General features: G+C 42.7%; 1 protein-coding gene across 2 annotated transcripts in view; it reads right to left on the bottom strand.

Annotated features, from left to right (window-relative positions):
- Positions 1-16,738, bottom strand: part of ppp2r5d (protein phosphatase 2, regulatory subunit B', delta) — a 111,213-nt gene that overhangs the window by 9,677 nt on the left and 84,798 nt on the right. For both annotated transcript variants that reach the window (XM_052025260.1, XM_052025261.1), the window contains exons 12-15: positions 14,533-14,660; positions 11,846-11,947; positions 5,965-6,037; positions 3,606-3,722 (exon numbers count right to left, since the gene is read on the bottom strand). In XM_052025260.1, coding sequence (XP_051881220.1) covers positions 3,606-3,722; positions 5,965-6,037; positions 11,846-11,947; positions 14,533-14,660 — 420 coding nt within the window. The remainder of the gene's footprint in view (positions 1-3,605; positions 3,723-5,964; positions 6,038-11,845; positions 11,948-14,532; positions 14,661-16,738) is intronic.

Below are 16,738 nucleotides of genomic sequence, written 5' to 3'. Positions count from 1 at the left end.
CTAAGAATGCTCTATTCCAGTTCCTATATAAAAATATCACATGATCTCTCTGCACACCCATTTTTACTAATGAGTTATGAAAGAAAAGCCTCAGCTCTCCTTTCCTTAGATTCTTTAAAACGTGTGACTGATCTGGAGGTTTACTGGCCTTGGTTCTGAATGTCTTCATTTCATGACTTATCTCAGCAGCCAATGTTCTACCTCGCTGGTAAACACTGCGGCAATGATTCACTACTTCTGCCACCTTCCTATCGTTACTTTTGGCATTGATCCTTCATGGCCCTGCTCCCATTCATTGGGACGCCTGCAAAATATTCTGCTCTTTGCTTCATGTTCCTTGACAAATTAAGTTCATAGTTCTACTTTGCCTTCCTAATTCTTCTGATTTTTCTTAGTCCCTTTGAGTTCTCTCATATCATGCACACCCCCATGGTTTGTGTTACTTACTTATGCCAATTGCCTTGTGTTCAGTTGTTCCTTATGTTGTAATTCACAGGCTCAAGAGTGCCAAGTTTGTTCTTTCCTTGTAGTGGAATCATATTTTCCTGCATGCTGTTTTAACTTCACTTTAAACGTTTCCCATTATTGTTTGCCAAAACTGCTCATTTACCTTTCCACGTTTAGTGTCAAGCTCTTCAAAATCAGCTTTCTCCAATCTGTTGCTTTGGCTCACGTCATATTTATGTTTAGTGTCACTGTGAAGCCTATCATATCACAGTCACTATTGCCCCCACAATAACTATCCTATGATCCAGGGCAGATAAACTGGTGGGGATGAGTAGGTTTATCCCTTGTGTTGGTTCCATAAGACCATAAGATACAGGAGCAGTATTCGGCCAGTCGGCTCATTGAGTCTGCTGTGCCATTTAATCAAGGCTGATTCTTTTAACCCCATTCTCCCGCCTTGTCCCTGTAACCCGTAAACCCCCTCTACCAATCAAGAACCTGAAGTCACCCATTTATTCGGTGTTTTGTTTCTTTAAACACTACCCACGCCATTAAGCCTCTAACCATATTCTCAGGTTTTCATGGAGAACAGCGGAATGGTGAGTAATTGAGAGCTTTCTTTGATGGTGTTTGAGCAGAAGGGGCGGAGAATGTGTACACGTGTGCTACCACCGCTGCTGGGTATGTCCTGCTGTGGAGAACAAATCCAGGATGGTCCTGGAGGAGGCTGTGGTTTGCACAGAAAGACACAGTTCCGAGTATGGCTATGTCATACTGAATATGGGACAGTTCTCCCAGGTTTGGTACCTCTCTGAGGAGGACTTTGCTGGAGCCACTGGGCTGGGTGCATTCCTCACTGAAGCCCGATTCTATTGGTATTTGTAACAGTTTAATAGAATGGAGAGGCAGGACTGGCACTTACAGTTAGAAGTCTGCTATTTTATCATGGGTCAGCAAGGAGGCAGCATATGTCAAGAAATTTCAGGCACCCTGGCAGAGATACTTGCGTCATCTTTAGCCACAGGTGAGGTACCAGAAGACTGGAGGATGGCTAATCTTGTGTATTTATTTAAGAAGGTGTGCAAGGCCAAGCCAGGGAACTACAGGCTGGTGAGCCTGACATCAATGGTGGAAAAGTTAATGGAGGGGATTAGAACATAGAACACTACAACACAGTACAGGCCCTTCAGCCCACTATGTTGTGCCAACATTTTATCCTGCTCTAAGATCTATCTAACCCTTCCTTCCCACATAGCCCCCTATTTTTCTATCGTTCATGTGTCTAAGAGTCTCTTAAATGTCCATAATGTATCTGCCCCCACAACCTCTGCTGGCAGTGCGTTCCACGCACCCACCACTCTGTGTAAAAAGCTTACCCCTGACATCCCCCTTATACCTTCCTCCAATCACCTTAAAATTATGTCCCCTCATGTTAGCCATTGTCGCCCTGGGAAAAATTCTCTGACTGTCCACTCCATCTATGCCTCTCATCATCTTGTACACCTCTCATCCTCCTCACCAAAGAGAAAAGCCAGAGCTCACTCAACCTATCCTCATAAGACATGCTCTCCAATCCAGGCAACATCCTGGTAAATCTCCTCTGCGCCCTCTCTAAAGCTTCCACATCCTTCCTATAATGAGGTGATCAGATCAACCCTCCATACGCCTTCTTAACAACCCTATCGACCTGCGTGGCAACCTTGAGGGATCTATGGACGTGGACCCCAAGATCCCTCTGTTCCTCCACACTGCTAAGAGTCCTGCCATTAACCTTGTATTCTGCCTTCAAATTCGATCTCCCGAAGTGTATCACTCCACACTTATCCGGGTTGAACTCTATCTGGATTCTGAGGGACAGGATTACCAGGGAATATCAGCGCAGCTTTTCCTGCTGGCAATCATGTCTCACAAAATTAACTGAATTTTTTTGAAGGGGTAAGAAAGAAGATTGACGAGGGCAGGGTGGTAGATGTTGTCTACAGGGACTTTAACAAGGCCCGTGACAAAGTCCTGCATGGTAGGCTAGTCTAGAAAGTTGGATCACATGGGATCCAGGGTGAGCTAGCCAATTGGATACAAAATTGGCTTGGTGGAAGGAGGCAGAGGGTGGTAGTGGAGGGTTGTTTTTCAAATCAGAGGCCTGTGACCAGTGCTGTGTCGCAGGGATCGATCTGGGTCCACTACTGTTTGTCATCTATATTTGGATGACAATGTTGTTAACGTGGTTAGTAAGTTTGCAGATGGTGAGTGGACAGTGAAGGTTGTCTAAGGTTACAACATGATCTAGATGCACTGGGGAAATGGGCCAAGGAATGGCAGATGGAGTGCAACTTGGACAAGTGCGAGGTGTTGCATTTTGGTCAGTTAAACCAAGGGCAGGACTTGCACCGTAAATGGCAGGGCCCTGGGGGTGTTGTAGAACAGAGAGACCTACACCTGAAAGTGGCAACACAGGTAGATAGGGCGGTGAAGAAGGCGTTTGGCATGCTTGCCTTCATTGCTCAGGGCATTGAGTACAAGAATTGGGACGTCATGTTACAACTCTACCAGTAGTTGGTGAGACCACACGTGGAGTACTCTGTGCAGTTCTGGTCGCCCAGCTATAGGAAGGATGTCATTTTATCTGGAAAGGGTGCAGAAAAGATTCACGAGGATGTTACCAGGACTGGAGGGCTAGGGTTATGAGCAGAGGCTGGGACATTTCCCCTGGGGTGTAGGAAGCTGAGGTGTGACCTTACAGAGGTGCCTAAGATCATGAGGGGCAAAGGTAAGGTAGATGGTCACAGTCTTTTCCCCAGGAGTCTAAAACTAGAGGGCACAGGCCTAAGGTAAGAGAGAAACTTTTCCACACAGTGGGTGATGGAATGAGCTGCCAGAGGAAGCTGTAGAAGTGGGTACAATTACAGTGTTTAAAAGATACTAGACAGGTACATGGATAGAAAATGTTTAGAGGGATATGGGCCAAGTGCAGGCAAATGAGTCTAGCTCGGAGAGACAACTTGGTCAGCATGGACGAGTTGGGCCAAAGGGCCTGTTTCCATGCTGTGTGGCTCAATGACTCTATGATGTCACATACAGGTCAGACCAGATTAGATGGCAAATTTACTTCCCCTTGGTTCACTCATCAACCAGGCCATCTGATAGTTCATGGTCATTACCTGGACAGCCTCAGTTTCCACAGCCTTCTTCAGCAGTTGGATATCCTCGGCCGTGGGAGTCTCTGTCTCCATAGAGAGCACAGGGTTGACATCTGAGGGCTCAACGTATGTGTTAAACTGAAAGAGATTGAAACAAATGTGAAACTACACACTTCAAAATAAAAGCCATTATTTATATAAAAGAATGAAGACCATCCTTTCGGCAGCCAAAGCTCCATGGTCCTGCATTCTATCTTGCATTTGAATCCAAGTCCCATAAGTAAATAAAAGGATGCCATGGGGCCGTACACCTTTGTGTGAGGGAAACAGATCACACACAAGTATTTCAGCCTGCTCTAGAAGCTGTTACCTAATTGCAAAGAATGCATTGGTGAGCTCTTCAGGGTGCTGAAACAATTGTGTATTCAAAGAAGTCCTTAAATCCTATTTATGCAATTCTTTTCAAGTCCTCAGGATGTTCTGAAGTAACTTGCAGCCAGTATGCATCACAGCTTGGATGGCAACTGCTCTGCCCAAGACAGCAAGAAACTGCAGAGTTGTGGACACAACCTGGTCTATCATGGAAACCAGCCTCCCCTCCATTAACTCCGCCTACACTTGCTGCTGCCTCGGGAAAGCAGCCAACATAATCAAAGACCCCTCCCACCCCGGTCATTCTCTCTTCTACCCCCCCTTACATTGGGCAGAAGATACAAAAGCTTGAGAACACGCAACACCAGGCTCAATGACAGCTTCTATCCTGCTGTTATAAAACTCTTGAACGGACCTCTTTCACAATAAAAATTAACTCTTATCTCACGGTCTACCTCGTCACGGCCCTTGCACCTTAACTGACTGCCTGCACTGCACTTTCTCTGTAACTGTAACACTATATTCTGCATTCTGTTATTGGTTTTCCTTCTGTACTACCTGGACGTACTTACGTTTGGAATGATCTGTTTGGAGTAGCACGCAAACAAAAGCTTTTCGCTGTAACTCAGTACATGAGACAACAATAAACCAATTACCAATTCAGTTCCTACTCCAGGCATAGCTGAGTGAGCAACTCAACAGATAATTAAGGGGGTGCTGTCCTTGTCCTATCATTAATAACCAGTCCACCACCTGCCACCATTTGATAGGAAGTAAAGATTATGGCTTTTTCTCCAGGAGCACAATTTACTTAACAAAATTACAGGACATCCAGCCTGTTGAGTCAGTACTAACTCTGCAAGAGCAGTTCAGCTAAACCCACTCACTCACCCTTTCTCCACAGACCTGGAAACATCTGGAAGATTATGACGAGGGCCTCTGCAATTTCCTCTTTACTTTCCTGAGCAACCTCAGATACATCCCATCTGGACCAGGTGATTTATCTACCTGCAGTGCAGATAGCCTTTCTACCACCTCCCCTTTGTCAGTTTTTAAACAATCCAGAGTTGCTATGTTGGAAATATGTCCTGTAACTTTGGAACATTGAGCCCGTTGGCTTTTCAATGTGATCACAGTTAGAACCAACTCCATTCATTCACTGCTTCTCCATTTTTCTGAAAACTATATTACTAAAATTAGCACCTGATCTGGCATCAATTGTCAGCTGAGGACGATATTCCAAATTTCTATACTCCTTACACACAAGCCATTTCCACACTTTATTTCTGCTGGCTCAGGGTAGTTTCTCTCTCATTACCCTATCACGACTTTGTAACATCCAGCAATTATCACTGTGATGATATTATGATGATTCCAAGTAATGTGAAGATATCCCTCCTAATCCTATGGAATGGAAGCACATGACAGCACCACACGGCTGGAAGACTGAAGGTCAGTCTGAGCAATGTTGATTTAGGCAAGTAATGCACTGTCACATATCCAGCTGCTGCAGAACATCAGACATGCATAAATAAACAATGCCTACTTTAGAATGCTGTCGGTTTCATTTGTGCCTTATACTTGGTCCTGACCTCTGTCTCAGCTTCTTTAGCAGCTCTGCGCCTGTCAGATTCCACGGCTACCGACAGAACAATAGTATCTCGCTCAAATATTCAACTTTCAATGAAAGTTTTAAAAGCTGAAGCACCAGTTTCCTATTCTGTTGCCCTGCCAGCTAATGGCTCAGAAAGGTGGCTGAAGCTGCTGCAACTCAGATCGACACACGGAAGTTTAATCTTTGTGGTAAAATTCACCTGCACCACTCACTCAGCATAGAAAGTGGATCATCATATCAACAAGTTCCTGCCTCTCACTCTTTGCACTACTTCCTGTGTGAAAACCATCCCAACAACACAGAGGCAACACCAGTGGATGGATCTGATGCTTCAAGCAGCCAAATTATTCACTTACTGAACAACTGGGGGGGTGAAGAATGGCGATTTGGTACCTGAGGATTATGTTGGGCCAAATGTTCGATCTTTTGCCAGATCTCTTCCCGTTCTTTAAGTTTAAATTTCTCCCTGAAATAGAAAAAGGAACAATATAGTTGGGCTCAGTAGCTCTAAGGATGCAGGTAGATGAGCCTACATTGTTCTTTTTTGTAGAATTAAGTTTAATTTAAATTGGTTTCAAACTGCTATGGCTCAATATTTTCCACCTCAGCACTTGGTTCTGCACTGTAGCCTCTACAAAGCACGAAGGGAAGAAGCAACTACCATTATATGAGCAACAGGTTATTGTAAGAGAAAGAGAACAGCTTACAAAGGGTGAGTTTTCAGTTTGAACCAGCACACACAAGGATAGATAGTGGTCCTTCAAGTTCTCTGAGAAGGCGAAGAGAATTGATAACTGCCTAACTGGAAGAGTATTGACTGATCATAGAACTGTGAAGTCTCTCAGTCTCATTATTCTCAGTGGGGAGTTCCTGGCTTTTTCTGGGAATCAAGGTCTCGGGGCCTAATAAATTGAAACCAAGACATTGGCTCTTTGGTTGTGGTGAAATAAGAAACTCTACAACATCTCGCACGGTGTCCACAGCCTCAATAGCAGGCACAAGAGCCAGTTGTTACTCTGGTAGTAAGAAATAACTAGAGGTCTACAATACCGTGGGAGATGGTGAAATACCCACATGGGAAGACAGTCCAGAGACCCAGGTGAGAAAACTGAGCAAATCAATTCCATGCTCCTGTGTGTCCAGTTGGCTCAGTGGGGGCTTGAGGCTTGATGTTAACAACACATCAGCAGCAACAACTAGGAACAACTACTGCAGACACAGGACCCTGGCTTTGTAACTCAGAGAAGACAGTGACCCACTGAAATGAGCCTGGACAGTTTGTCTTGTGTGGGTGGTATCTGAAGCCAAGTTGTGCGCTTTGTGACTTAATGTAGAGTAGCTCATTAGTACAGTGAGTTAAATGCAAAGTAATTGAACAACTGCGTTCTTTCTGAGTATTGATAAATATCAAGTTGTACTAAACTTGTTTGAGTCTTTGTCTGCCACACCAGCTGAGCCCTCTAACGGCAGAGGAGAGACAGCACTGGGAAGTCTTTCAGGCAATAAATTGAATTCCACATTCACCCATCCCCAAATGTAGCCAATCTCTCCTTGTAACTAAAATTGGCAAACTCCTCGTAAACCTCCACTCCAGTGTTAGCACATCCCTCCTGTGATCAGGTAGGATGATTACAAATGGCAAAGAGGCAAAACTAAAGGCTTTGTAAATATACCTTTGTTAATCTACCTTATAACGAAAATGGCAAAATAGAGATGAACAGGTATGATCCAACAGCCACAATGGAGAGAGCTGCTATAGGAATCTAAGCTGGGAATTGTTGGAAGAAACAGCAGCACATTTGGAAAATCATGACCTAATCACACCGATTAGATAAAACATGGGATCATGAAGAGGAAATCATGTCCAACAAATCTATTAAGGTTTTCTTGAGTAAGTCTTGACCAGAGTGGATAGAGGGGAACCAGTAGCTGGATTTGGATTTCCCAAAGTTATTTGACAAAGTGGCTCAGAAAAGGTTAATCAACAAGAGCATGTGGTGTTGGAGTTAACATACTGGCATAGATAGAGGCATGCAGTTAGCAGCGAGTCAGGATTATTTTCATGTTGGCAACCTGTGACCACAGGGATCAGTGCTGCGACTGTACAGTAACTCTTTACAATAAAAGTTAATGACTTGAAAGGAAGCAGACGATTCGTAGCCAAATTTGTTGACCCAGAAATAGGTGAAAAGGCAAGCTGCAAGAATGATGCAAACAATCTACAGAGAAATTCTGATAAGTGAGGTGAGTGGGCACAAAGTTGTCAAATGGAGTATAACGTGGGGAAGTGTGAAGCTGTTCCTTTCAGAAGATCAAAATTTTATTAAGAACAAGTTATTTAAAAAGAGAGAAATTGCAGAAGGATGCAGCACAGAGACTGGGGTGCTTGTGCATCAAATACAGAAAGCTGGCACACAGCACAGCAGGTAAAAGGAAAGGCTCATAGTCATCGAGTTATACAGCATAGGAACAGGTCCTTCAGCCCACCAAGTTTCATCTACATCCCATTTCCCAGCACTTGGTCTGTGGCCTACTTTGCCTTGGCGATTCAAATGCTCATCCAGATGCTTTTTAACATTTGTGAGGTACCTCCCTCACCGTCTTCTCAGGCAGTCTGTTCCAGAACGTAAACACTCTCTGGGTTAAAAAATTCGTCCTCAGATCCCGACTAAACCTCTTACTCCTCACTTTAAACCTATACCTTCTGGTCTTACACAACTCTGTAATGTGGAATAGTTTCTATCTATGCCTCTCATAATTGTGTATATCTCTTTCAGGTCTTTTCTCATCTTCCTCTGTTCCAAGGAAAACAAATCCACCCTATCCATTTATTCCTTATAACTGAAATGTTCCACTTCAGGCAACGTCCTGGTGAATCTCTGCTGTATCCTTTCCAATGCAATCGCACCCTTCCTAAAGTGAATGTAGTCTACAAGTAGGACAGTCTTACTGCAATTATATAAGGCACTAGTGAGACCACATCTAGGCTACTGTGAACAATTTTGACTCTCCTTTTTAAGGAAAGATATTTCATTGAAGGTGGTTCAGAGAAGGTTCATTAGAGTATGGAGGGATTGTTCTACTAGATTAAACAGACTTGGACTCTATTTATTGGAGTTTAGAAGAATGAGAGTTGATCTTATTAAAATGTACCAGATTCTTAGGAGGCTAGAAAGGGTAAATGCTGAGATGATATTTCCCAATATGGGAAACCAAGGAACCACAAAGACTGAGAAAAGTTTTCTTTTCTCAGAAGGTTTGGTGCCTTTGGAACTCATGGAGCAGAATCCTTGGGTATTTTAAGGCTGAGATGGATGGATTTCTAATTAGCAAGGACATCGAGGGAATGTGGTGAAAGGGCAGGAAGGTGGACTGGAGAAATATCAGATCAACCGTGTTCCTATTGAACGGAGGAAAAGGCTCAATGGGCTGAATGGCCTACTTCTCGTGGTCTTATAGCCAGATCAGTACGCAGTTTTCTTACTGTGGTCTGACTGGCGTTTTTATGTTCTACTGGCACCTCCCTGCCAGTGTACATGTTGTTCAGGTAATTAAGTATCCTGTATAATTTCTTAACCACTCTACCCTCCTGCCTTGTTACTTTCAGGGAACTGTGGACCTGCACTCCAAGATCCCTTTACCCTCTACGTTCTACACTCTTCCATTTCTTTGCCCTGTTTGTCCTTCCCACAATGCATCAATCATATGTTGGATTGATTCCAGTTGTCTGACCAGTCGATTGATACCTTCATGCCTGTCTGCACTCCCTCCTCACTGCCAAATTTTTATGTGCAAACCCTTTAATCTTGTTCTCTGCATTGAGATCAAAATCAATGATAGGTTCCACAACGAGGAAGGACCCTTGCACTTGGACCTATGGAATGAATTCCAAGTTGCCTTCCTGTCATCACAACACCTATTACTGCTCTTCTCCCTCTGAGCAACGATCCAATCCAATGAGCTTCTTTCCCTTGGATCCCACAGGGTCTCGATGCAGAGTCTTGAACCAAAAGATTGACCATCCCTTTGCCTCCACGGATGTTGCTTGACCCACTGAGATTCTCCAACAGCTCGTTTTCTCCCCCAACGGGGTTTTACTGTTCGATTAAGTCTGCGACAGGGGACTCTGTCAGAGGCTTTGCTAAAATCCAGATGGACTATATCAAACACTACCACAATTAACCTCCCAAGAACCTACAACTGTCGTATTTCCAAGTCTGCTGATGATATTAACCTAGATGAGATTGAGTATGGAAGATGTAGCGAGTAAGATTCCGGGGGATCTGGACAAGCTGAACAAGTAGGCAAGAACACGGCATACTATATAATGTGGAAAAATGTGAGGTGACCCACTTTGGGGTACAGAACAGAAAAGCACAGCACTTGTAAACTGAGAAGGGGTTGGGTAGTGCTGATGTTCAAAGGGGCCATGGCGGCTCAGTACACAAGTTAATGAAAGCCACGTTCAGATGCATCAAGGGATTAGGAAGGCAAATGTATGTTAACCTTTAGTACAAGAGGATTTGAATACAGGAGTAGGCAAGTCTTGCTGGAATCACACCTGGCCTTGGTCCATCCATACCGGAGTGTTGTGTACAGGTTTAATCTCCCGAGCGAAGAAAGGATACACTTGCCAGAGAAAAACTTGTTCGGCTGGTTCCGGGGATGGCAGGTTTGCCTTATGGAGGACAGACTGAACAGACTAAATTTGTATTCTTTACAGCCTAGAAGGATGAGGAGAGATCTCATTGAAGCGATTACAGGGCTTGATAGGCTGGATGCAAGGAGGATGCTTCCCTTGGCTGAGGAATCTCAAACCATGGGCCACAGTCTCCAAAGGATTAGGAGACATTCCTTCGCTCAGAAGGCAATGAATCATTGGAGTTCTCTGGAGTTCTGTGGAAGCCCAGTTGCTGTGTTCATGCAAACGTAGAAAGTCAGATTTCTGGATATGAAGGTAAATGGCACTGAGGTAGATGATCAGCCATCATCTTAATGAACAACAGAGCAGCTCAAAGGCTGATTGGCCTTCTCCTGCTTCTACTTCTTGTACATTACCCTGGTTCTTGGAACCAGATGAGAATGGGCCTGTGATAACACAGCCACTTGCTATACAGAAAAAAGGCCTATAATACAATTGTAACTGTGTCAATCAAATTATCTACTAATCTCTCTGTACGTGTATATATAAAAGAAGAGCTAATCACATTTAACATTATCACCACTCATAATAGATAACTGTTGAACTGAACAATAAATCCCCATCCCAAGCATGGCACGTCCCAAACAAACACAGATTGAGAGCATCCATAACACACAAATACATTCATATTGGTGACCTTGTACTTCGGTAAAACTCTAAAACAATGAGGGAGGTAGAAGTAGGTCTCAAGAGAAAGTAGACAGATAAGTGGCAGATGAAATTCAATGCAGAGAAAATGTGAGCCAATGCAGTCTTGCAGGAAGCATGGAGAGAGACAATCCAAGCTAAGTGATGCATTCCCAGATGGATACACAAACCAAAAGGCCTGGGAATGTTTGTGCATCAATCTTTGAAGGTAGGTTGACAAGGCAATTAGTGGTGCATATTGAATCATGGGCAGAGGGTAAAAAGCCAGGGCTGTTTTGTTCCAATTGTACAGCATGTTGTTGATGCCACACCTGGAGTACCGTGCACAGTTTTGGCCCCCTTAGTCCTTACAGTCCAAGAGAGTCTTACTGGGATGAGAGGGTCATCCTGTCAACAGCAGTTATGGAGGTTGAATCTGCATTCTTTGGAGTTTAGAATGAGGGGTGATGTTATTGAACCACAAGATCCAAAGGGAACATGACAGGGTACATGTTGAGCTATGTACTTACAAGAAAATGGGGCAGTCATTTACAACTGAGGTACCAAGGAATTTCTCCTTGCAGAGCGTATTGAATCTCTGGAATCCTCTACCATCATCTTAATGAATAACAGAGCAGCTCAAAGGTTGACTGGCCTTCTCCTGCTTCTACTTCTTGTACATTACCCTGGTTCTTGGAACCAGATAAGAATCTGGAGTGCTGGGGAGACTAGATAATTTTAAGAGGTGGTGGTTAAAGTTGTGAAAGATCAGGGAATTGAGGGCTATGTGGAACTGGCACAGAAGAGGAGTTGTGGCCAGTGCAGATCAGCCACGGTCATACTGAGTGCGGTACAGGCTCGAGGGGACAAGTTGTCCACTCCTGCTCCTATTTTCTTGTGTCCATAGAGAAATAGGCCCCTTTGAATCCAATGAAATTTCCTTACTTCTGTTTCTCTGCCTTGTACTGCTGAGTGCAATCATCAAACAGCTTCTGATTCATCTCCATAAACAGCTTCAATGCATTGTAAATCAATCCATGAATTGTCCTGAATAGGAATAAGACATTTCAACATTAGGACGGCTTGCTGCATGTTTTGTACAATTCGTTTCTATTTGTTACATTAATCTACATTGACCAACATTGCACACACAGGTAACATTTACAACAGGGAGGGCATTCACTTAACTCTTTAGCAGAAATCCTACACTTTCTGTTGAAGCAAAAATGCTGTAAATCTGACATTAGAAAAGCAAATGCTGAGCAGGTTAGGCAGCTCCTTTGGAGAGAGAAACAGAGCTAATGTTTCAGATTTACGATCTTCCGAAGGGATTTTTGGTGTGTGGGGGGGGGGGGGGGGTTGGTGGAGGGTGACTAGGGAACAACAGCGACGAGTATGTTGCAAGTTGCAGAGGGAGGGTGGAGAGGACTAAGGAAAACATTTGCAATAGGATGGAAATCTAAAAGTGGATAATAATATGATTGGAGTCATTCACGATTTTATGAAAGGAAAATCATGTTTGATTCGTCTACTGTAGTTCTTTAAAGGTGAATCCAAAATAATAGATAAGGGGGAAACCAGTGGAATTAGTCAACCTGGATCTTCAGGAGTCTTTTCATAAAGTCGCACACCTTCCGGTGAAGAGGGTTAAATGCATGGAATTACTAGCGTTAGTTAACAGATAGAATACAAAGGGGAGGAACAACTGGGTACTTATGTTGGCAGGCTAGTGAGGTAGCACAGCAATGGGTGCTTGGGGCCCAGTTATTCACAATCTATATCAACATTTTGGCTGAAGGGAATAAACGTAACATGTTCAAGTTTGGGCCGAGGGGGCCAGTTTCTGTGCTGCATAACTTGATGATCCTATGGATCTGACTCCATCATCCCCTCTGGCAGCTTGTTCCACATACCAAATACTCTGGAAATAAAAACTCTCTCCTCAAATCCTCTTTAAAACTTGTTCCACACACCTTAACCTGTGCCTTTTGGCTTTGGTACCCTTACCATGGGAAAAAGATTCTATCAACTCTTGTTATGCCTCTTATAATTTTGTACACCCCTCAGTGAGCAACACTCCAGGGAAAACAAACCCAGCCCCTCCAATCTCTCCTCTGTAACTGGATCCTTGACTTTCTAACAGACCGCAATCAGTGAGGATAGGCAGCAATTGCTCCAGCACGATTATTCTCAACACTGGTGCTCCACAAGGCCGCGTCCTCAGCCCTCTACTCTACTCCCTATACACTCATGACTGTGTGGCCAGATTCTGCTCTAACTCCATCTACAGGTTTGCAGATGATACCACCGTAGCAGGCTGTATCTCAAACAGCGATGAGTCAGAGTACAGGAAGGAGATAGAGAGCTTAGAGACATGGGTGTCATGACAACAACCTTTCCCTCAACGTCAACAAAACTAAATGTTCATTGACTTCAGGAAAGGGGGCGGTGTACATACACCCGTCTACAACAATGGTACTGAGGTCGAAAGGGTTGACAGCTTCAAGTTCCTGGGAGTGAACATCACCAACAGCCTGTCCTGGACAAACCACGTGGATGCCATGGCCAAGAAAGCTCACCAGCGCCTCTACTTCCTCAGGAGGCTAAAGAAATTTGGTTTGTCCCCTTTGACTCTCACCAACTTTTACCGATGCACCATAGAAAGCATCCTATCAGGATGTATCACGGCTTGGTATGGCAACTACTCTGCCCAAGACCGCAAGAAGCTGTAGAGAGTTGTGGACACAGCCCAGCGCATCACGGACACCAGTCTCCCCTCCTTGGACTCTGTCTTTACCTCTCGTTGCCTTGGTGTAGCAGCCAGCATAATCAAAGACCCACCCGCCCGGGACATTCTCTCTTCTCTACTCTTCCATCGGGTAGAAGATACAGGTGCCTGAGGGCATGTACCACCAGACTTAAGGACAGCTTCTACCCCACTGTGATAAGACTATTGAACAGTTCCCTTATACAATGAGATGGACTATGACCTATGACCTCATGACCTCACGATCTACCTTGTTGTGACCTTGCACCTTATTGCACTGCACTTTCTCTGTAGCTGTGACACTTTACTCTGAACTGTTATTGTTTTTACCTGTACTACATCAATGCACTCTGTACTAACTCAGTGTAACTGCACTGTGTAATGAATTGACCTGTAAGATTGGTTTGTAAGACAAGTTTTTCCACTGTACCTCAGTACAAGTGACAATAATAAACCAATCCCAATACCCATGACCACAGTCCTCTAATCCAGGTAACATCCTGGTGAGTCTCCTCTGCACTCTCCACTGGTCTCAAGGACCTATATTCCTGCTCCTTTTCCTTATGACATATGGTAGAAGTGATGGGTGAGAGCAAGTGGTGAAGGCTTGTTAATTAAAGTTTATGAGTCAGAAGGTGGTGAAAGTAGAGAAAAACAAATGAGAACAGGAAAGAACTGTTAATCTGAAACAAGAGGCAGGATAGAATTGCCCAGCGCGTCGGGGGAGAGGAAACAGAATTAACATTACTGGTGGATAACCAAACATCAGGTTTTCTGATAACAAATTAGAAAATCTGGTTATCAGAAATTGCTGAGTTCACTGTCATAGACCCTATACAGAACAGGTCAAAGGTGGCAGACTTACTTGTTCCAGTGACTTTTGGAGTTCTTGTAGAGTGCAGGGAACATTATAGGGAGGATCCTGGCAGCATTATCACTGATCAAACTCATGATGTATTCATTGTTCCAATAATACAGAGCTCGCTCTGCCACCTGAAACAGGACAACCAACTTCAGTACAATTAAAGCATGAACTTCAAACATTGTAAAGGGTCTCATATTGTTGGCTTTGCTCAGTGTGGTTACTCTGACTTCTAAATGTAAATTGAGGCATTAGGAAATGACACAGAAATAGGCAGGTTGCAGAATGCCGACGAATCAGACCAAGAATCCTCACAAAGGGTGCAACTATAAGCCACACCCTCATGGACTCACAGAAAACTTATGTCATAAGAGATCACTTGACCTATTGTGCCTGTGCTGACCAGTCAGCTGGGATCCCCAACCCAATCACATTTTCCAGTACTGAGTCCCATGGCCTTGCAGTGATCTTCAAGCGCACATTCCAACATTGTGATGCAGACTTCCGCCTCTACCGTCCTCTCAGGTAGTGAATTCCAGACTTTTACCACATTCTGGGAGGGAAAAACACTTTTGCCCAACCCCCTTCTGCTCCTCCTAACTATTTAAAATCTATGCTCTCTGGTTCTTGATCCCTTTAAGGGAAACAGGTCCTTCCTATTTACCATATCTTTCTTTTTCAATCTTTTTATTAGTTTTCAAATTAATACAGATTAATATATCAATGTTTATACATGTAATACAAAAGGATCAGGAGAACAATCATGACATGAATAATCATAAAGAACAATAGAGTATAAAAAAATCTGTGGATCCAATGATCTGTTAGTGAATGAATATAATATAAAAGGAAAAGATTTATTATAGAATATAAAAAAGAAAAAAAACCAAAACAATAAGAAAAATTAAAAACAATATATCAAACCAAACTAAGCTAAAGAAAAAAAATTTTTTAAAAAACCCCAAAAGAACTGGACTAAAATTTCTCAGTAGAAACAGACCAATATTATGTCATCAACTCCGTTCCCCTAAATTGAAAGCTTATTATAAGGGGATCTATATCATGTGAAAATATTGAATAAATGGATTCCAAACTTCCTCAAATTTAAGCGAAGGATCAACAGTACCACTCCTAATTTTTTCCAAGTTTAAATATGATATAGTTTGAGAGAACCATTAAAAAGTAGTAGGGGGGTATTGGATCCTTCCATTTAAGCAAAATGGATCTTTTGGCCATTAATGTAACAAAGGCAATCATATGGTTAGCGGAGGCAGATAGATGGCCAGACTCTATCCTTGGTAAACCAAAAATTGCAGTGATAGGATGAGGTTGTAAATCAGTCTTCAATACATTTGAAATAATGTTAAAAATATCTTTCCAATATTTTTCCAAAAGAGGACAGGACCAAAACATATGTGTCAAAGAAGCCACATTCGATTTACATCTGTCACATATAGGATTTATATGGTGATAAAAACGAGCTAGCTTATCTTTTGACATATGGGTCCTGTGAACTACCTTAAACTGTATTAAAGAATGCCTGGCACACATCGAAGATGTATTAACTAAATGAAGAATTTTCTTCCAAGTCTCTGTAGGTACAGATGTCTGGAGTTCACTCTTCCATTCATTCTTAATTTTGTCCAGTGGTTCTGAACAAATTTTCATAATTAAATCATAAATTATTGCTATCAAGCCCTTCTGACAAGGATTAAAGCCAAAAATTTTTTTCCGTAATTTCAGTTTTGTAAGGTGTGGGAAAAGAGGGTATAGTAGCTTTTAAAAAATTTCTAATTTGCAAATATCGAAAAAAGTGTGATCTAGGCAAATTGTATTTGTTAGACAATTGTTCAGAAGATGAAAATCAGTTATCAATGAATAAATCACGAAAACATACTATTCCTTCCTTTTCCATATGGAAAAAGCTGAGTCAACTCTAGATGGATAAAAGAAAAAATTAGATTGAATGGGACTTGTTAGATTAAATTTATTCAATCCAAAAAATTTACAAAATTGAAACCATATTCATATTGTATGTTTAACAATTGGGTTAATCATATGTTTACTTAATTTGGTAAGTGCAAAAGGGAGTGGAGCTCCTAAAATAGAAACTAATGAAAATTCAAGTACTGATTGGGATTCAAGGTGTACCCATTTGGGGCATTGAGTTACATCTGAATCTTGTATCCAAAAAATTAAATATCTAATA

The sequence above is a fragment of the Pristis pectinata genome, chromosome 10, assembly GCF_009764475.1.
Source record: "Pristis pectinata isolate sPriPec2 chromosome 10, sPriPec2.1.pri, whole genome shotgun sequence".
Taxonomy (NCBI): Eukaryota; Metazoa; Chordata; class Chondrichthyes; order Rhinopristiformes; family Pristidae; genus Pristis; species Pristis pectinata.
Note: the sequence above shows the minus strand (reverse complement) of the source record. Positions and strands in the feature narration are given on the sequence as shown.